Source organism: Colobus angolensis, unplaced genomic scaffold (genome assembly GCF_000951035.1).
Source record: "Colobus angolensis palliatus isolate OR3802 unplaced genomic scaffold, Cang.pa_1.0 Scaffold87, whole genome shotgun sequence".
Taxonomy (NCBI): Eukaryota; Metazoa; Chordata; class Mammalia; order Primates; family Cercopithecidae; genus Colobus; species Colobus angolensis.
Genome location: NW_012122598.1, coordinates 4,280,867 through 4,302,115, shown reverse-complemented (window position 1 = coordinate 4,302,115; position 21,249 = coordinate 4,280,867). Strand labels below are relative to the sequence as shown.

At 44.7% G+C, this 21,249-nt stretch overlaps 1 protein-coding gene across 2 annotated transcripts in view; it reads right to left on the bottom strand.

Moving 5' to 3' along the window:
- SLC11A2 (solute carrier family 11 (proton-coupled divalent metal ion transporter), member 2) overlaps positions 1-20,037 on the bottom strand; it is a 48,282-nt gene extending 28,245 nt beyond the window's left edge. Inside the window, exons 1-3 of one of the 2 annotated variants that reach the window (XM_011930664.1) lie at positions 19,982-20,037; positions 19,657-19,890; positions 1,521-1,592 (exon numbers count right to left, since the gene is read on the bottom strand). In XM_011930664.1, coding sequence (XP_011786054.1) covers positions 1,521-1,592; positions 19,657-19,705 — 121 coding nt within the window. In that variant the 5' untranslated portion in view covers positions 19,706-19,890; positions 19,982-20,037. Of the gene's footprint in view, positions 1-1,520; positions 1,593-17,805; positions 17,915-19,656; positions 19,891-19,981 lie in introns of those variants that run through there. The other variant, XM_011930665.1, reaches the window with a different exon arrangement.
- Between the last annotated feature and the right edge of the window lie 1,212 nt (positions 20,038-21,249).

Genomic DNA, 21,249 nt, shown 5'->3' with positions numbered 1-21,249 from the left:
TACACTAAAAAAGTTATCTCCCTCCCCTCACCCAGTCACTCAGCTCCCTAGATCAGTTTTAACTCACAATGGTTTTCCTATTTCCACACTTCTACTCCTACTTTGGAATTTTTAGAGCCATTTCATTTTCCTCTAAAAACACTGACATATGGGCTCAAAATATTACATTCCCAGACCAGCTCCTGGTAACCTAAAATCCTAGCTTTTAAAATAAAAGAACTAGGCCCATCTAGCGAAATGTCCTCCCTACCTCCTATATTTGGTAGGACTTACTCAAAGAATTGTCCTTGGACATTATACCTCCGTCAGACTTCTCAAAAAAGGTGCAAGTTACAAAATCCTGCTACAGTTCAGGCTAAACTCTGAAGCTGCAGCAAAACCACCAAGCAGGAACACTTTGTACTCTGACTAAGGCTTGCAGTAAAGTGCCGCTGGTCACGGGGTACTGGCACCCTCGTGATGGCAGGGCTCATCTCAGACTGATATCAGCGTTTCCCTGAGTTCTGCATTTTGCAGTCAGTCTTAAATACTGGGAAGCAGAACGTCTGGAAGAAAAGGGATAACCTGCCAGAAATACACAGAGCCTAGTTTGCCTCGGCCATCAAATGGCTATTTTGAATCACAAAGCTCTAATCTCTGCGTTTCCAATAAATCCTTAAAACCTCTAATTTAAACAAATAAGAGCTTTCTTCCTTCGGGAGCTGACTCATATCATCTTAATTAAGCAGCTTTGAATTCATGAAGAAATTTATAGAAAAGGAACAGAAATTCCAAAGAAGAAGCTCAGATTTAGGAAGGAATAGTCAAAGCACTCAAGAAGCTCCAATCAAATACAGAGCGTAAGGTACTCATCCTGTATTTTACTACTCCATACACATCTGAAACACCAGGAAGTATCATGAACAGTCAAAGCACACCAGAGGTTTTTATCCTGGGTCTGGGAATAATATTGCCCTTGTAAGCATTACTGCCAGAAACCAAATTACAACTAATCTTGGCTCAACTCAGAATTATAAAAAAGATATGAAGCAGGTCTCTGGTTAAAAATCTGTTTTCAGGGCTGGGTGCGGTGGCTCATGCCTGCAATCCCAGCACTTTGGGAGGCCGAGACAGGTGGATCACCTGAGGTCAGGAGTTCAAGACCAGCCTAACCAACATGGCAAAACCCCATCTCTACTAAAAATACAAAAAAATTAGTCAGGCATGGCAGCAGGTGCCTGTAATCCCAGGTACTCGAGAGGCTGAGGCAGGAAAATTGCTTGAACCTGGGAGGTGGAGGTTGCAGTGAGCCGAGACTGCGCCACTGCACTCCAACCTGGGCAACAGAGCAAGACTCCACTTCAAAAAAAAAAAAATCCATTTTCATTTACAGCCTAAGTCACCAGATGGTGACTTTTGAATGGAATTGTTAGAATAGACGATGATAGATGATGACAAGAGGAAAAACATGATAAATTTCTGTTACCAACATAAATCTAATTACAAATAAAATTAGGCAATAATACAAAGCGGTAAATTACCATCTGACATCTTCTGTTCAAGACCCAACACCATGGTGGATACCTGAGTGGCTGAATTCTTAGAATATGATTCTGGTAAAGGAGAAAAGGGAGGGAGAAGAATTAGCAAGAACAAACTAACAAGTTCAGAACCAGCAGTTTGTTACTCTGTATGACTGAATACTTACTATGAAAAGAGTAATTCTTCTACTGAATTAGGTAACCTTGAAAATAATTACAGTTTTCAGAATATGACTGACAGATATTTAACAAAAATAGAAAAGCCTTAGTTAGGATTTCGCTGGCAAGACTTCAAAACCAAATTGAAGTGTTACAGCTCTTTTAGAATGTGTCCGGGCAAGGTTTCTGGTTTTCACTGTGAAACTCTTCACGGATGGCGAGGGGCAGTGGACAAAGTGAACAGGAGGTATTTTAGTGAAACGGCAAATACCATTTTTTTTTTTTTTGAGTCAGAGTCTTGCTCTGTCGCCCAGGCTGGAGTAAAGTGATTCTCCTGCCTCAGACTCCCAAGTAGCTGGGATTACAGGTGCCTGCCACCACACCCGGCTAATTTTTTGTATTTTTAGTAGAGACGGGGTTTCACCGTGTAAGCCAGGATGGTCCTGATCTCCTGACCTCATGATCCACCCGCCTCAGCCTCCCAAAGTGCTGGGATTATAGGCATAAGCCAACGCGCCTGGCTAGGCAAATACTTCTTTAATTAGCATCTACCCAGAGGCTGCTAGGCAAGTATCCGGTCTCTGCCTTTGCCTCCAAATTATCCCAACTGTCTGAAGCCAGACACATTTCCCCCTATTTTATGAGGCTTTTTTTTCTTTTTTTTTTTTTTTGAGATGGAGTCTCACTCTGTTGTCCAGGCTAGAGTGCAGTGGCACAACCTCAGCTCGCTGCAACCTCCGCCTCCTGGGTTCAAGCAACTCCCCTGCCTCAGCCTCCCAAGTAGCTGAGATTACAGGCGTGTGCCACCATGCCCGGCTAATTTTTGTATTTTCAGCAGAGACAGGGTTTCACCATGTTGGCCAGGCTGGTCTCAAAGTCCTGACCTTGTGATCCACCCACCTCAGCCTCCCAAAGTGCTGGAATTACAGGCATGAGTCACCACACCCAGCCAAAGATATTTTATGAGTTTTTAAGGACAGAGATCTATAATTCTCTTTGGTCTAAAATATGTAATTTAAGTTCATGGTTCAGTCTTCTAGAACGGGTGGGAAAAAGCACCATACGAGCATACTGGTAGTGGAGGGCCACTATTTGGCAGCCTCAAATCTTCCTGAGAAAGTAAAGTTATACAGCTATAATATTCCAGACCTCATTCCTCAACCCTCTGACAACTAGAAGAAACTAGTCACCCATGGCCCAGCCCCTCCTGGGCTCTCCAAGAGAGCTGAAGCACCAGCAGGATTAAGCACAGTGTGCAGGATGCCAGCCTTTGTCTACAGGTCCTGTACTAAGCAACCTGCAGTGGGGTGGGTAGAGTTGGGAGTGGGGTGGAATTTCCAGACGTCCATCATCCTGTTAAGTTTAATTGGGAGGGAGGATGTTAGCAAGCTCACTTGGGCACAGATCTACGGCATATTCTCCATTGAGCCTCACCAATAAGGCTATTTTTTTAAAAAAAATTTCAATCTTATTTTATTATCTACTTCTCAGTTGATTTCAAATTTAGAAGGGGAAGGACAACACAGTATTTATTGATAAGCCCCTGCTTAAATCCCAATAATAACTGTCCTACTGAAGAAGTGACGATGCCTCGCTTAATGATCTTTTACTGCTTAAATCTAGTCTTTTTTCCACCCTTGTCCCTTATATGTTGTTCCTACATGAACAATCTTCTACTTGCTGTTTCGGGTTTTGGGTAATCTTTCTATCTACCAACATATTCTGTACTTATAGAATTACAGAATTCAGACCAGAAAGGAGCTTTTCTTTTCTTTTTAGGTTTCATCTGTCTTCTGGGGCATATATACCACCGCCTGCTAATTTGGAAAACATAATCCTTCCTCTCTAGAGTCACCAACACCAAGTATTATATTACAACGGACAAGTAGCCACGTCTCTCCTGTCAGGTTTTAAGCCACTAGATGACTAAACATCAGCCAACAGCCCCCACTAATACTGACTAAATTCAACCCCTCTTTCAGTCAATTACAATAACACCTCTCCTAAATGGGATTTACATATATGACCACTTAGAGTAGCAGTACTCACTTGGATTCCGATCACAGCACAGCCCCTTCATTCCCGGCAAAGCCTTTTTACTTTTGTTTTACATATAATTCTAATAAACTAATGTTATCAGGTTATTTTAACCTACAATAAATTGGAAACCACAAATCGGATCTGGAACTATGCATAGCTCCTCTAGGAAAAGAGGAACTTGGCACACTGAGGAATCAAAAAACTCAAGTACATCAATTAGTCTTGGGCGATTTGGTATGAGGCAAACAGTTCTTCCTTATAAGTCAATCAGTTCTGAGAATATTATTACAAGTATAACAACTCAAGTTTCCAATTGTGGCCCTGATCACAATGAGGTAAATGAATTAAATTGCTTTTTTTTTTTTTGAGACAGAGTTTCACTCTTGTCACCTAGGCTGGAGTGCAATGGCGTGATCTCGGCTCGCTGCAACCTCTGCTTCCTGGGTTCAAGTGATTCTCCTGCCTCAGCCTCCAAAATAGCTAGGATCAAAGGGGCCCACTACCAAGCCCAGCTAATTTTTGTATTTTGTTTTTTTTTAGTAGAGATGGGGTTTCACCACGTTGGCCAGGCTGTAAATCACTTTTGTAATGATGATTAATATCCCGTTTAAGGCACTGGAAAATCAGCTGGGCATGGTAGTGCATGTCTGTGGTGCCAGCTACTTGGGAGACTGAACTAGCAGGACTGCTTGAGCCTGGGGGTCAAGGCTGCGTGGGCCATGATTGCACCACTGCACTCCAGCCTGGGAGATACAGCGAGGCCTTGTCTAAAAAAGAAGAAAAAGAAGACGCAGAAATGTCTTGTCTACATCTGAGGAAGATTTTTATCCAAAATAGGCAAAGCAGTCCTTAAAAGTTTTTAATTTTTTTTGAGATGGAGTCTCACTCTGTCGCCTAGGCTGGAGTGCAGTGGCGTGATCTCAGCTCACTGCAACCTCTAATTCCCGGGTTCAAGCGATTCTCCTACTTCAGACTCCCGAGTAGCTGGGATTACAAGCACATGCCACCACACCCAGTTAATTTTTCTATTTTTAGTCGAAATGGGGTTTTGCCAGGCTGGTCTCAAACTCCTGACTTCAGGTGATCCACCCGCCTCGGCCTCCCAAAGTGCTGGGATTATAGGCATGAGCCACTGCCCCAGGCCAAAAATTTTTCTTTTAATATGGAACACTTCACAAATTTGTGTGTCATCCTTGTGCAGAGAGGCCATGCTAATCTTCTCTTGATTGTTCCAATTTAGCATACGTGCTGTCGAAGCAAGCACCAAAATAGGCTTTTAAAAGTTGTATTTTAAAAGCAAACAATTAAGGTAATAGTGTGATCTTCCCAAGATTGTAGTCTGCAAATATTTTTAGACAGAAATATTTCATGATAAAATGTTAAATAATTGGCCGGGTGCGGTGGCTCACGTCTGTAATCCCAGCACTTTGGGAGGCCGAGGCGGGTGGATCATGAGGTCAGGAGATTGAGACCATCCTGGCTAACACAGTGAAACCCCGTCTCTACTAAAAATACAAAAAACTAGTTGGGCGTGGCGGGCACCTGTAGTCCCAGCTACTCAGGGGGCTGAGGCAGGAGAATGGTGTGAACCCAGGAGATGAAGCTTGCAGTGAGACGAGATTGCGCCACTATACTCCAGCCTGGGCGACAGAGAGAGACTTCGTCTCAAAAAAAAAAAAAAAAAAGTTAAATAATTATTAATGGTATTCTAAGTTCATTCCTATACCAAGTATATACAGAGCTGTTCAAATACAAAAAGTTTCACTTCTCTCTGAAATCTCAAGAATGAATTATTTCAAGAAAGAAAACAAATTCTAGATTCCAGCCTTTTCAACAAAGCTTTTAGTCAGCAAACTACATGTTTCATTACAGTACCTACAGAATAAAACTTGGGCTTGGGGCCAGACATGGTGGCTCACATCTCTAATCCCACCACACTGGGAGGCTGAAGTGGGTGGATCACCTGAGGTTAGGAGTTCAAGACCAGCCTGGCCAACACGGGTGAAACCCCATCTCTACCAAAAATACAAACATTAGCCAGGCGTGGTGGCAGGTGCCTGTAATTCCAACTACTAGCGTGGCTGAGGCATGAGAATCGTTTGAACCCAGGAGGTGGAGACTGCAGTGAGCCGAGATCGTGCCACTGCACTCCAGCCTGGGTGACAGAGTAAAACTCCGTCTCAAAGAAAAAAAAAAAATTAATAAAACTAGGGAGGGACCAGGCGCAGTGGCTCACACTTGTAATCCCAGTACTTTGCGAGGCTGAGGCAGGCGGATCACCTGAGGTCAGGAGTTCAAGCCCAGCCCGACCAACATGGAGAAACTCCGTCTCTACTGAAAATACAAAATTAGCTGGACATGGTAGCGCACGCCTGTAATCCCAGCTACTCAGGAGGCTGAGGCAGAAGAATCGCTTAAACCTGGGAGGCGGAGGTTGCAGTGAGCTGAGATCGTGCCACTGCACTCCAGCCTGGGCAATAGAGCAAGATTCCAGCTCATAAAAAATAAATAATTAAATAATTACAAAAAAAAAAATCTACGGAGGGAATAGAAAGGGCCAGGCCAGTTATGCATAGCATTTAAGTCTCCATGAAAATTTATGACCCATATGGAAGCAGTAAGTTAATGTTTTTTTTTTTTTTGAGACGGAGTCTCGCTCTGTCGCCCAGGCTGGAGTGCAGTGGCTGGATCTCAGCTCACTGCAAGCTCCGCCTCCCGGGTTTACGCCATTCTCCTGCCTCAGCCTCCCGAGTAGCTGGGACTACAGGCGCCAGCCACCTCGCCCGGCTAGCTTTTTGTATTTTTTAGTAGAGACGGGGTTTCACCGTGTTAGCCAGGATGGTCTCGAACTCCTGACCTCGTGATCCGCCCGTCTCGGCCTCCCAAAGTGCTGGGATTACAGGCTTGAGCCACCGCGCCCGGCGCAGTAAGTTAATGTTAAGACAGTTTTGCTCTCCAGGGCTGTAGCACCAGGTTGTTTCAGTTACTTTGTCACATTAAGGAAAAGATCCAGAGTTAGGACACAAGCAGCCAGAATCAACCCAGCAACACTTTGATAAGTAACCATCACAATTACGATTAATACTGCTTTGATATTCTAGCTCAACCCTAACCATAAAGTGTCACCTTCTCTTAAACCCATTAAGTTTCTTCCTATTGAACAGCAATTGACAGAAAAAAAAATGGCACTCATGGTTAAATGTAATATGACTATTTTATCCCATTCTCCTGCCTCAGCCTCCCTAGTAGCTGGGATTATAGGTGCATGCCACCATGCCCAGCTAACTTTTGTATTTTTAGTAAAGACAGGGTTTCACCGTATTGGCCAGGATGGTCTCCATCTCCTGACCTCGTGATCCACGCACCTCAGCCTCCCAAAGTGCTGGGATTACAGGCGTGAGCCACCGCACCCAGCCTATTTTATCCCATTCTCTAACAAAAGCTGTAAGACTGGCTGGCTGTAGTTGCTCATGCCTGTAATCCTAACACTTTGGGAGGCGAAGGCAGGCGGATCGCTTGAGCCCAGGAGTTCAAGATCAGCCTGGGCAACATAGTGAAACCCCATCTCTACAAAATATACAAAAATTAGCTAGGTGGAGGCCGGACACGGTGGCTCACACCCGTAATGCCAGCACTTTGGGAGGCTGAGGCAGGTGGACCACCTGAGGTCAGGAGTTTGAGACCAGCCTGGCCAACATGTTGAAACCTCATCTCTACTAATAATACAAAAATTAAAGCTAGGCGCAGTGGCTCACGGCTGTAATCCCAGCACTTTGGGAGGCTGAGGCAGGCGGATCACGAGGTCAAGAGCTCGAGACCAGCCTGGCCAAGATGGTGAAACCCTGTCTCTACTAAAGATACAAAAATTAGCTGGGCATCGTGGCACGCACCTGTAATCCCAGCTACTCAGGAGGCTGAGGCAGGAGATTCACTTGAACCTGGGAGGTGGAGGTTGCAGTGGGCCGCGATCGCACCATTGCACTCCAGCCTGGACAGCAGGGCGAGACACCATCTCAAAAAAAAAAAAAGAAACAGCCGGGTGTGGTGGTGAATGTCTGTAATCCCACCTACTGGGCAGGCTAAGGCAGGAGAATCACTTGAACCCAGGAAGCGGAGGTTGCAGTTAGCAGATATTGTGCCACTGAACTCCAGCCTGGGTGACAAGAGCAAAACTCTGTCTCCAAAAAACAACAAAATAAATTAGTTGGCTGTGGTGGTGGGCATCTGTAGTCCCGGGAGGCTAAGGTGGGAGGATCACCTGAGTCCAGGAGGTCAAGGCTGCAGTGAGTGGTGATCAGGCCACTGCATTCCAGCCTGGGTGACAAGGCAAGACCCTGTCTCAAAAAAAAAAAATGTTGTAAGACCGTTTTACAAGATAAAAATGCTAACAAAATTTTATTTTCTGTCTAAACTTTCAAAAGTCTACATATTCTTTGATCCAGCAATTTTACTCCTAAAAATGTATTCTTAAAAAAAAAAAAGCAAAAAGTACTCATCAAGGAAATATATACAAGGATATTTCCCACAGCATTGTTTGTAGTATGAAAAGACTATAAACAACCTCAATATTAGTAGAGGACTGGTTGAATAAACCATGCACATTCATTGGGCACAATACCATGCAACCACTATAAATAAGATGATCTATCATGTATTGATAGGAAACAATCTCTAAAATATTATATGTTGTCAAGTCAAAAAACCAATTTGTTGAGCAGCATGCTATCATGTATGTAGCAAAAAGAAAAATGAGAAAACACACACACGTACACATACAATCTCTAAAGGACACACCAAAAACTGGTAATAAAGGCCATCCCTGGCTGGGCGCAGTGGCTCAAGCCTGTAATCCCAGCACTTTGGGAGGCCGAGACGGGCGGATCACGAGGTCAGGAGATCGAGATCATCCTGGCGAACACGGTGAAACCCCGTCTCTACTAAAAAATACAAAAAACTAGCCGGGTGAGGTGGCGGGCGCCTGTAGTCCCAGCCACTCGGGAGGCTGAGGCAGGAAAATGGCGTGAACCTGGGAGGCGGAGCTTGCAGTGAGCTGAGATCCGGCCACTGCACTCCAGCCTGGGCGACAGAGCGAGACTCCGTCTCAAAAACAAAAAAAAAAAAAAAAAAAAGGCCATCCCTGCGAGAAGGAAGGAGTAGGAGAGCCCAAATGAGGTCATGTGAAAGGAAAACCTCTCACTGAATACATACTGTATACCTTTTGCACATAAAAAAAAGTTTTACCAGGTACATGTATTATTTGCCTTTTAAAAAATGTCAAGGTCATATAGATTCACTCAGCTTCTCAACAAACACTTTAGGGATGTTCAGTTGAACTCTCTGATAAAGCTTCTGCAATAGATAATCAGAAGTCTACAGCTGTCTAGTTGGCAGGTATTTACTGCCTTCAGTCTAACTTACTACTAGTTTGTTTTAGGGCCACCTAAATGCAAAATATTAAAAATCCCCTCTCAGAAAAGCATTCCTGGCTCCTTAATTTGGCTTAAGTGGCTTTTCCATATTCCCTGAAGGCACCCACTGCTTACCACTGTCATTACTCTTACCACATTTTCTTGAAATCATCCATTCCTTGGTACCACTCTTACAGCTTTTCTGCAAGTTTGAAATTCCATGAAAATTAAGTTACCCCCCAAAACACATAGTAGCTATAATAAATTCTAACATCTAATTAACAGTAATTCTGTATATTCGCTTAGCATTTATAAGAACTCTAGAAGAACAATTTGGATAGCCCAAACCTGTTTTAAAAACTGCCCCTGGCCGGGCAGGGTGGTTCATGCCTGTAATCCCAGCACTTTGGGAGGCCAAGGTGGTGGATCACTTAAGGTCAGGAGTTCGAGACTGACCTGGCCAACATGACGAAACCCTGTCTCTATTAAAAATACAAAAATTAGCCAGGCGTAGTGGTGGGTGCCTGTAATCCCAGCTACTGGGAGGCTGAGGCAGGAGAATCACTTGATCCTGGAAGGTGGAGGTTGCAGTGAGCCGAGATCATGCCACTGCACTCCAGCCTGGGGAACAGAGCAAGACTCTATCTCAAAAATAAAATAAAATAAAATAAAATAAAAACTGCCCCTAAGAAACTTTGAAATACTGAATATTAATACATACAACTTAAACATTGCTTTTAAATCTACGGTTAAAACTAAAGTTTAAGCCTGTCATCCTAGCATTTTGGAAGGCCGAGGCGCACAGAGTTCGATGCCAGCCTGGGCAACACGGCAAAACCCCGTCCCTACAAAAAAGAATACAAAAATTAGCTGGGCGTGGTGGTGCGTGCTACTTGGGAGACTGAGGTGGACAGACTGCTTGAGCCTGAGAGGTTGTGACTGCAGTGAGCTGTGATTAGGGCACCCCAGCCTGGGCTACAGAGCAAGACCCTGTCATAAGTAAATAAATAGTTTGGGTTTGAAATCATTCGTTTTCGTATAAAATTCCCCTATAGAGAATAAAGGTACACAAAACCATCTCACCAGTCTTACAGCGGAAAAGGTCTCCCGAAAATTAATTGTAAGGTTTAGAGAGGAATGTTTTTAAATACAGTCCCTTAATTCTCTCCTCCTTTTTTTCGTCACCTTCCTCATCTCAATAAAATCAAAGACAACATTAAATACGGAAAGAACTTTCACAGAATCAGCCAGAAAGGTGTCTACATGGAAGTAACTGATGAAATAAATGCTAGCAAGAATGTGTTCAAGCTACATGGCAAAGCCACCTCTTCCTCTTGACACTGTTCAGTTCATTCTTCTTTAGGCACTGTTCAGTGCCAGAGACATGCTAGTGACAAAAGAGAAACTGCTAGGTGCACAGATCAAGGCTTAGTGACACCCAAAGTGTTTATTAGAGAATAACAAATAATTCTGATCTTTTTAAAATTCTATTTGTCCTAAAGAAAATGAAAAGGTTTCTAGATTCTTCCAAAATTCTCTTTTCCCTAACGGTCTATTTCAAGGCCAAAGTACTTGACAGTTCTACTGAACCATTACTGTATTATTAACACAACACCTTTTTGTACCAGGCGCTCTTCATGAAGGTGGGCTCCTGCCATTTGGATGACTGAGAGTCAACAAAACTTTTTGAAATATTCTAGCAGTTCAAACAGAGCTAATTATTTTCTGAACCCTATGTATTTTAATGAGGAAGCTTATTATGACTTTTTTAAAATAAGAGATTATTACTCTTCCTCTATTTTTCCATTCTAGGTCATGAAGAAGCAACATTTTCTGAGTCTTCTATTAAAAATATCCATCCAATTAGTTTTTTTGTTTGTTTGTTTGAGATAGGGTCTTGCTCATGGTCTCAGCTCACTGTAGCTTCAACCTCCTGGGCTCAAGTGATCCTCCCGCCTCAGCCTCCCTAGTATCTGGGACTAGAAGCATGCGCCATGCCCCGCCAATTTTTGCATTTGTTGTAGAGACATGGTTTCACCATGTTGCCCAGGCTGGTCTTGAACTCCTGGGGTCAGGGGATCCATCCACCTCAGCCTTTCAAAGGGCTGGGATTACAGGTAGGAGCCACCATGCCCAGCCCAGTTAGTTCTAAAACTCAATCTGCTCCCATTTGAGGTGTGGGGAAAGAAACAGCTTAGAATAGGCATGTGAATTTCCAAATTGTTCTTGAAGGTGTAAAGTCTGGTATTGTTTTTTATCTTATTTTTTGAGACAGGGTCTTACAGAACAATTATTTACATATTTCCAGCTTCCCAGGCTAGAGTGCAGTTGCACAATCCTAGGCTCAAGCGATTCTCCCACCTCAGCCTCCCAAGTAGCTGAGACTACAGGCATGTATCACCACAGCTGACTTTTTATTTTTTTGTAAAGGTGGAGTCTTGCTATGTTACCCAGGCTGGTTTCAAACTCCTGGGCTCAAGTGAGGTATTATTTTTTACACTGAAGTAAGTTTATCCTGTTTTTCTCTTATTAAAATGAATTTGATATAAAATGACATATAGAAAAAAAAGTCAGGTTGAAGACTGATTATGTGTACTTCATGGTAAACAGTGAAAAGCCCCTGTGGTAAGTATTCGTTTTAGAAAAAGGCCTCAAAACTCTAATCCTCTCTATTCAAGTAGGTAATACTAGAATATCTTCAACCAAAAGCCACACAAACACACCCAGTTTATAAAGTACAAACAGTGCTGCTATTATACAATGCGCTTAACATGAACCAGTCTCTCTCTCTGGCATAACGGCCATTGAGATACAGTCAGGCCTCTGTAACCCTGGGTTCCACATTTGTGTTTTCAAACAACTGCAAATCAAAAAGATTTGGGGGTTAAAAATGGTTGCTTGTGCCTGTACTGAACATACACACCATTTTTTCTTGTTATTATTCCCTAAATAATACAGAACAATTATTTACACAGCAATTACATTGTATTAAGTATTATAGGCTCAGCGCAGTTGCTCACAGCTCCCAGCACTTTGGGAGGCTGAGGCAGCCCAGAAATTTGAGACCAGCCTGGGCAACACAGTGAGACACTGTCTCTACAAAAAATTTAAAAATTAGCCATGTGTGATGGCCACAGGCCTGTAGTCCCAGCTACTCAGGAGGCTAAGGTGGGAGGATCCCTTGAGCCCAGGAAGTCAAAGCTGCAGCGAACTGTGATTGCACCACTACACTCCAGCCTGTATAACAAAGCAAGACCCTGTCTAAAAGAAAAAGGGGGGGATTATAATTGATATAACTAATCTAGAGGTGATTTTTAAGTACATGGGACGATGTACATAGGTTAAATGCAAATACTACGCCATTTTATGGGGACTTAAGCATCATCCCAGGATTTTGGTATGTGTGTGAGTGAGGTCCTGAAACCAATTCCTTACAGAAAGCAAAGCGTACTTTGCATGCCCTAATAATAATCTCAAAATTGGAGATATCCTATGTAACTTGGAAAACCACAATTTTGGGCCGGGCACAGTGGCTCACGTCTGTAATGCCAGCACTTTGGGAGACTTAGGCAGGTGGATCATTTGAGGTCAGGAGTTCAAGACCAGCCTGGCCAACATGGTGAAACCCCATCTCTACTAAAAATACAACAATTAGCCAGACAGTAACGGCACGCGCCTGTAATCCCAGCTACTTGGGAGGCTGAGGCAGGAGAATCGCTTGAGCCTGGGAAGCGGAGGTTGCGGTGAGCTGAGATCACGCCACTGCACTCCAGTCTGGGTGACAGTGAGACTCTGTCTCAAAAAAAAAAAAAAGACAACCACAACTTCAACTCAACACCAAGTTCGCTGTTTCTCATCTGAGCTGGACTTTTAAGTCTGTTTTGTAGCTGAATGAAAAACCTGACATTGAGACCATCTTAAGATAAAGGAAAAAGAAAAAGAGAAAGTGGAGAAAATGTTAGGAAGCAAGAAGAGGAGTGGGGAGGAAGATGTAGGGAGGAATAGTACAGTTGATAATGAAACCAGCTGCCTGGGTGTCAAAAACGATAACAGTTGGGAGAAATGTGGCCAGGCTGTCAAGGAGTACTTATCTTTTAAACAAAAATATCACACATCAACCAGAGACATCAGAATTGGAAGGGGCTGGTACCCATTAAATACAACTCTTCACTCTCTCCCATCAGTGCTGTTGAGGTTTAACCAGCTTCCAAATCTCCCTGAATGCTCACAAGTCAGGGTCACTAAAGTCTTACTTCCAGTGACTATAGCTTCGTGTTTGTTCTTCCCAACTCTCACAGGGTGAGCTTCCTCTGAACTTCCTCCTAACCAGAAGTTTACAGCAGTGTGTTTCCTTTTGGGGGACAAACCTGGCCTCCTGATCTGACACCTCTATTGTCGAACAAAATGCCAAGCTCTGTAGACAATTTCAAAGACCCCTTTCTACCGGAATAAGAAAATTCCCTATTAGACTGGCCATGGTGGCTCACACCTGTAATCCCTTAGCACTTTGGGAAGCTGAGGCGGGAGGATTGCGTGAGCCCAGAAGTTTGAGACCAGCCTGGGCAACAGAGTGAGAAACCCAGTCTCTCATACTTTAACTTGAAATTAAAAGTGGAAGAGAAGTTAGGCAATAAACATATTTTGGTCATTCCTGGCCAATTGTTTTATATTCCATTATGATTTCATTACAATATATTATATACATGTCATTTTATTGTATCTAGAATATTCCTGATGATGCCTGGAAGGCTATTCTTTGTGTCTCAAGGGGCCAATTGATGTAAATTGCTCTATAAAAAAAAAAAAAAAATTACTTTTTTCAAAAAAAGAAAATCCCCTATTAAACCAGACTATACCTACTTCTTGCCTCAGAAAATATGTTTTGCCTTCACACTTAAGTAGCTTTTCTTTGATGTATATGAAGAATTTTCATTAGATTACATTCAACCCATTTTTCCTAGTGATGGATATTGGCTCCCAAATGACCTTAACAACTTTAAGTAAATATTGTCCTCAAAGTTCATTTTCCTAAAAGCAAAGAAAAATTAAGACAACATATACTACAAGATTCTCCAGCCTTTAACAAGCCTCCTTTTGCTCTTTGAAACCTGGTAAAGTTTTAATAATTAACTTGTAGCTTTCTTCTTTCATTTCCTAGGAGTTTTAACAGCTATCGTAGAGATGAGACCAAAACAAACACAAACCTCATACAAAATGACTTATCGGCAATAAGCAGCAGAACAAGACTAAAAATCCTAATTTGTTCCTTATGCCAAAAAATATAAATTACTTTAACTTGAAATTAAAAGTGGAAGAGAAGTTAGGCAATAAATATATTTTGGTCATTCCTGGCCAATTGTTTTATATTGCATTATGATTTCATTACAATATATTATATACATGTCATTTTATTGTATCTAGAATATTCCTGATGATGCCTGGAAGGCTCTTCTTTGTGTCTCAAGGGGCCAATTGATGTAAATTGCTCAATAAACGTTTGTTAAATTATAAAAAGAATAAATGGCAAGGCTGGGCAACAGTGGCTCATGCCTGTAATCCCAGCACTTTGGGAGGCCAAGGCAGGACTGCTTGAGCCTAGGAGTTCAAGACCAGCCTGGGCAATATAGTGAGAACTCAACTCTACAAAAAAATTAAAAATTAGCTGAGCGTGGTGGCGCAAGCCTGTAGTCCCAGCAACTCAAGAGGCTCTAGTGGGAGGGCTGCTTAAGCCTGGGACGTGGAGGCTGCAGTGAACCAATATTGCACCACTGCACTCCAGCCTGGGCAAGAGAGCGAGACCCTGTCTCAAAAAAATAAAAATAAAGAATAAATGGCAGCCAGTAAGTGAGACATGGTCTGCATCTTCTAATCCATATTCCGCTCATTCAAATGCCCCTACCCTTTTCCCAGAATGTTTTACTCAAACTACAGAGCCTCATAGAGATGATAATAATGACAATATTAGGGCAGCAGACTTCCCTTTCTTCCTCAAACACACTCAGTTCTTTAAAGGTGTCACTCCCATGCCTCTTAGGCAAAAACAGATTTCAAAAACACTGTCCTTCACTCTCACCAGGCCAACTTACAACTTTAAATCCTAAAAAAGTATTAAACTGGTTGGGCACGGTGGCTGGCACCCACAGGTTCAAGACAGCCTGGGAAACCTAGTGAGACTCCATCTTCACAAAAAAAAATTTTTTAATTAGTCAGGGATGGTGGCATGCACCTGTACTCCCCGCTACTAGGGAGGTTGTGGCAAGAGGATCACTTGAGCCTGGAAGGTCAACCCTGCAGTGAGCTATGATCATGCCACTGTACTCCAGCCTGGGTTACAGAGCCAGACCTTGTCTTGGGCGGGGTGGGGGGAAGTCTTGAACTCTCTTATTCCAAAACTAAACAACTAAACTTATACCATCTGCACTTCAACTAAATTTGGCCAGCATACTGCTGCAGTAAGCAATTTTTTTTTCATAAACTTAAAGTTTCTCATTTTCTGACTAGTTCCTAATAATGCTATGTGTATAAATAGCAGCTTCCTTGAAGGGAAGAATTAGAAGACAAAGCAGTCTTCCACTGGAGTATCCCAGATAGCACCACGAGAATATGAGAGGGCTTTTTAAGGTCATAGGAAGGGCAGAAATCTGTCAGCAGACATTTGTATGTATGTGCATGGTGAGGAGGCAGAGAATAAAGATGTCTTTGATTCAACAACATTCACCCAAATTCTTAGCACTGAAAGTCAAACAAGAAAGATCCGGCAGGGTGCGGTGGCTCAGGCCATCCCAGCACTTTGGGAGGCCGACGCAGGTGGATCACTTGAGGTCAGGAGTTCCAGACCAGCCTGGCCAACATGGTGAAACCCCGTCTCTATACTAAAAATACAAAAAAAAAAAAAAGTAGCCGGGCATCAGGAGGCTGAAGCAGGAGAATCGCTTGAACCCGGGAGGCAGAGGTTGCAGTGAGCCAAGATCGCGCCATTGCATTCCAGCCTGGGCAACAAGCGCGAAACTCCGTATCAAAAAAAGAAAAAAAGAAAAAGATCCTACTTTGTAGATATAATTCTCTAACCTTCACTGAATCATAACTGAACCAAAGCTGCTTACTAGCTTTGTAGAGTAATCCAAGGGACCACTGCTGATTTCCTAACAGTAGAGTAAGATTAGATTCCTAAGAAGCTTCCCCATTCCTTAACAAGAAGTGCTGCCAGGCTACCCAGAAATTCCCCTCCCGAGTCCCACTGCTGCCATTCCGGAAACATGAGAAACCAAGTATGCTGCAATCATGGCCTTTTTAGTACTGGCTCCAAAATAAACTGCGTGGGCCAAGCAAGACTGTCAATGAACTATTGTCCAATGAAAAAATAAACAGCCGAAGGTCTCAGGTTTCATTTACCCAACACAGGTATCACCATAAATGACCTAGTTATAATGACAGTTTCCAACCGTATTTAATAAAACAAACACGCAGCAGAAATCCTTTAGTCACATGTAACTACACTATACCCTCAGATCAAAGTTAATCATGTCAATGGAAAGTATAGGCCGGCGGGCTCACTGGTGACAGGTCATGATACTCTGAGCAAAGAGTAAGTAATAAGGTTAGAATTCTTTATAAGTGTTGAGGGGAAAGAAGATAACAATACCAAAAACTCCTCCACGTCAGGAACTGTTCTAAGTACTTTGCTGTTTATTAACTAATTTCATACCAACAATCCTCTAAGATTGATATTATCAATCCCCATTTTAAGTACGTGGAACAAAAGAACAAAGAGGCAAACAACTTGTTCAAAGATTTACAAAGCCAAGAAATTATGCGAACTGGTGAGGCTTCAGGTTCTAGAAGTCAACGTATACATAGCTTCTCCAGTTTTCACCAACAGTCACTAAAATTGGGGCCAGCGAGTTTTTAGAAGCTTATCTCCCCTTGCAAACTCTCCTTCCAGGTAATTTTTGCTTTTGCAAGAGATGTTACATTTAAGCGGTAGCTTTAAAAGTGGGGACATATGAAACGAACGGCTGGGAGAGCCATCCAGCCCACTTACATATGTGCAGTATCTCTCTGCAGAAAAACCCTGCTCATTGGAGCCTGGAATCCAGAGGGTCCCTGAGAGCTGCACAAACAGCCTTAAAACCAATCTACCCACAACCACGCAGCCGCCTATGCAGACTATTCACACAGAAGGCGCTCCCTGGAAGTCGGTTAGGCTAAAATGAGTCTTTTGTTGAAGCGGGGCGGCGGGAGGCCCCGGAGAGCAGCCCGGTCCCCTGCGGCGCCGACAAGGAGGGCCCGAGAGACCTTGCCCTGTGCCGGTCCGCCTCTTTCACCGCGTGGAAGCAGGTCAGCGCACCCCGACCACGGGCCGGCGCGCCATCCGGTGCAGCTGGGAGTTGGGCCATGTGTCCTAGGCCGCGGCGGGGAAGGGGCGAGACCCCCGCGACCGCCGGCGTTCCCTCCCTGCCCCCATCTTTGGGTCTTCCCCTGAATGTTGCTGCTCCATCAGTCCTGGACTCCGGGCCTGAGGCCCTCCCTGCCCACACCTCCCCTCACAGCCCCGCACAGCGAGCCGGTTTCGCATCCTAGTCCTGGAACCTGACCCCCGACACGGGCCCTCGAGCCGCCCCGCGCCCCTCCCTGTCAGCGGGCAGAATCCGTGACCCCTGACCTTGCCTTCCCCTCACCTTAGCAGGTCCGTAGCCACCTGACACACCGCCCCCGAGCCCACGGCTCCATATTCCGGGAGCCAGCGCCAAGCTGGCCAACGCCCTCCCCTCCCCGCGATTGGCCGACAGGACAGCAGCTGCACATCCCTATTGGTTGGAGTTCCCGCAGCTGCCGGGACGCGTGGCCCGCCGACTGAGGACCGAGGCTCCGCCCACGCGGAGTCTGGATGAGGCGGCCCCTGGGGCCCCCAGCGGGAGCTGCACGCTGAATACTTGCTGCTTGCTTTGGCCAGACCCACACAGCCCCTGGGCTGGGGAGCTCCCTTCCGCTAGCAGTCTGGGGACAGATAAGATTCCTGCCCTAGTTCGCCCTGGCGCCACGTTAGGTACTGACAGACAAGCTACGAGGTATAGCTCTATCCTATAAAGGGTAGCCAGGCCAGGCGCGGAGGCTCACAGTTGTAATGACCAGCACTTTGAGAGACCGAGGCGGGAGGATCACTTGAGTCCAGGAGTGCGAGACCAGCCTGGGCAACAGCGTGAGACTCGGTCTCTACAAAAAATTTTAAAATTAGCCAGGCAAAGGCCGGACGCGGTGACGCACACCTGTACTCCCAGCACTTTGGGAGGCCAAGGCGGGCGGATCACCTGAGGTCGGGAGTTTGAGACCAGCCTGACCAACATGAAGAAACCCCGTCTCTACTAAAAATACAAAATTAGCGGGGCGTGGTGGCGCATGCCAGTAATCCCAGCTACTCGGGAGACTGAGGCAGGAGAATCGCTTGAACCCGGGAGGCGGAGGTGCGGTGAGCCGAGATGGCGCCATTACACTCCAGCCTCGGAAACAAGAGCGAAAACTCCATCTCAAAAAAAGAAAAAAAAAAATTAGCCAGGCATCATGTCGCCCGCCTGTGGTCCCACCTGCTCGGGAGGCTGAGGTGGGAGGATCACTTGGGCCTGTGAGGTGGAGGCTGTGGTGAGACAAAGTCGTGCCACTGCACTCCAGCCTGGGTGACAGAGCAAAACCCTGTCTCAAAAAGAAAGTATGGCCACCTGGCAGGAACATTTCCTCGAACCCCAAGAGCCACATCATAGTATCTGCTGCCCCACCAAGAGCACCCCACACCTGGGAGGAACCGCGACACATCAGCTAGTGCAGCCAGTTCCACCGCCTCCGGTGTCCTCCCAAGCCTCCACAGCGAATTGTTTTCCTCCTTCTCGCCCAGTTGCCTCGATTCTCCCCAGACTTTATCCTACCTACCCAAAGCAATCCCACTCTATCCCCAGTTTCAGCCTCACACCTTCTTTTGTTCTGAAGATGACTGCCAGACTGGTGAAGAGGGAATAAATGGCCTAACAAATCACCGTAATTTTCTACAATGTCGTTTACAGCCACCAAAAACATTAGATTATCCCGCCACCCTCACTCCCCGACCCCCCGCACTGCTTACAGCATTAAAGGTAACCGAGCTTCTTTATTCACGTAAAAACAGCTAGGAGAAAATTTCATTAGTAAGAGAGTCTGAGAAATGAGGAAAGGAGCGTGAACGACAAAGAGAAAAATTCAAATAAAGTGCCAAGTAAAAACAAACTCGGGGACCAAAAAAAAAGGCGGGCAGGGGCTTGGCTTCCTGGAGCAGGTTGTTTTTCATACAGAATTTCTCCTGGAGAAAAAAGAAAATACACAAATTAGTTCTGAGATTCTCCCTACAGTACATCTGTGGAGTTTCAGAAAGGTTTGATGAAGTTACTCCAGACCAGAACCTTTCCTTTGGGAACTTCTATTATAACTAGAAAATAAAATAGCTAGAGCTGTACTTGTCACCCTTTCAGGTCTGCTCAGCTGGGCAGCTTCCCTGGGCTACTTACTTAGCTCACAGTGTGGAGCTGCCTCCGTCTTAAGCTGCTTCTTCCTCATGGTGCAGAACTAGTTTGACTTTCCCAATGCCAGCTCCTGCCTCTATATATGAAGACAAGTGCGCCTCCCTCAGTTAGATAAGGGCACTTTTGGGTGCTCTAAGCAACATGGCTTTCTAAAGACTGGCAAGGAATTTCAAGAGGCAAACCACGCCCTTCAAAGCCTAATCAGATTTCATCTTTGACCTGTCGTGAAAAGAGAAGCATTATATATCTGCCACTCCTAGATATTAATAATGTATTGAGTTCAAAAACTTTTAAGATTTCATCTCTGTACCATTTGGCAAGAGCAAGAGCAGGTGGCAAACCTGTGAGTGCCAGTGGTTGAAAGGGGTGGAGTAAGAGAAATTGCTTCCCTTCTCTGCTCTTCTTGGAGTGAAGCTGGTTCAGGCTCCACAGGTGCACTAGGACTCTGCTCCTCTGAGACGTGAGGTGAAACCATTAACCCCAAGCCTGACAGTCCACTTGTATTTTCCACATAGGTACGTGCAGCACTGATGCAATTATGGGGAGTCTCAGAGCATGGGTGGAAATGCTGCCTGCTCTTTTATCCCTCGGGATCTAAAGGACCCGCTGGCTTCAGCCTGGTCAATCAGTGATCCACAGGCAGACATCAGAGCCACGCAAACTCTGGACTTGGTGCCTGATGAAAAGGAAAAAGAAAGGGAAAAAAACCCAGAGACTAAAAAGAGAAGTCCAGGGCAAGCCTAGAATTTCTCAATCTGGGAGGAGGGGAGCTGAAAGAATGGGGAAATTTTGCCTCAGGGAAATAACTTAGATGACAAAGCCACAAAAGAGAAAGCATTGGCATGGGGTAAAATACAGGAGAAAAGAAAACAGTTGCTGCTTTCAGGTAGGAGGCAGTTTTCTAGTAGCTTTCAAGAAAATCTGCTTAGTACCACAAAAACATAATAGCTTAGAATGGAAAAGAAAAGCAGTAATCAATTCAAATAAGTCAAGGCAGGCTTCCAGCAAGTGGTTCTGGTTCCTACCTAGAACAACCATTGAGTCAGGAGAAAGAATTATGGATCTTCTGCCCAGGGACCCAGATGAAAGGTCTCCTTGCTTCAGGGCTCTCTTAATCATGAAAGTCAAATAACTACAACTTGACCTATCTCCTGTCTTTGTTCTACATCAGGTAAGTTCCCCAAGGCAAAGCTGTCTCTGCAGATTGGGCTGGGGGCCAATTTGTTCCACTTGAGGGGAAAATAGAAGCACCTGTAAAATCACCCATGAACTAAAGTCTCAGAAGGAAAAGGCCTATTTGAGTTTAGGAATTCTTACCCTAGGCAACATAGGGAGACCCCATCTCTACGAAAAATTTAAAAATTAGCTGGGTGTAGTGGAATGTGCTTGTGGAACATCCAGCTTCTTGGGAGGCTGAGGTGGGAGGATCACTTGAGTCCAGGAGGTCAAGACTGCAGTGCGTCGTGATCACGCCAGAGCACTCCAGACAGAGCAAGACCCTGTCTCAAAAATCTGTAACTGTTATGAGTGTCAGGTTGAGACTATGCCAAAGGTCATGCTGAGGTCCGGAGGTAGTGG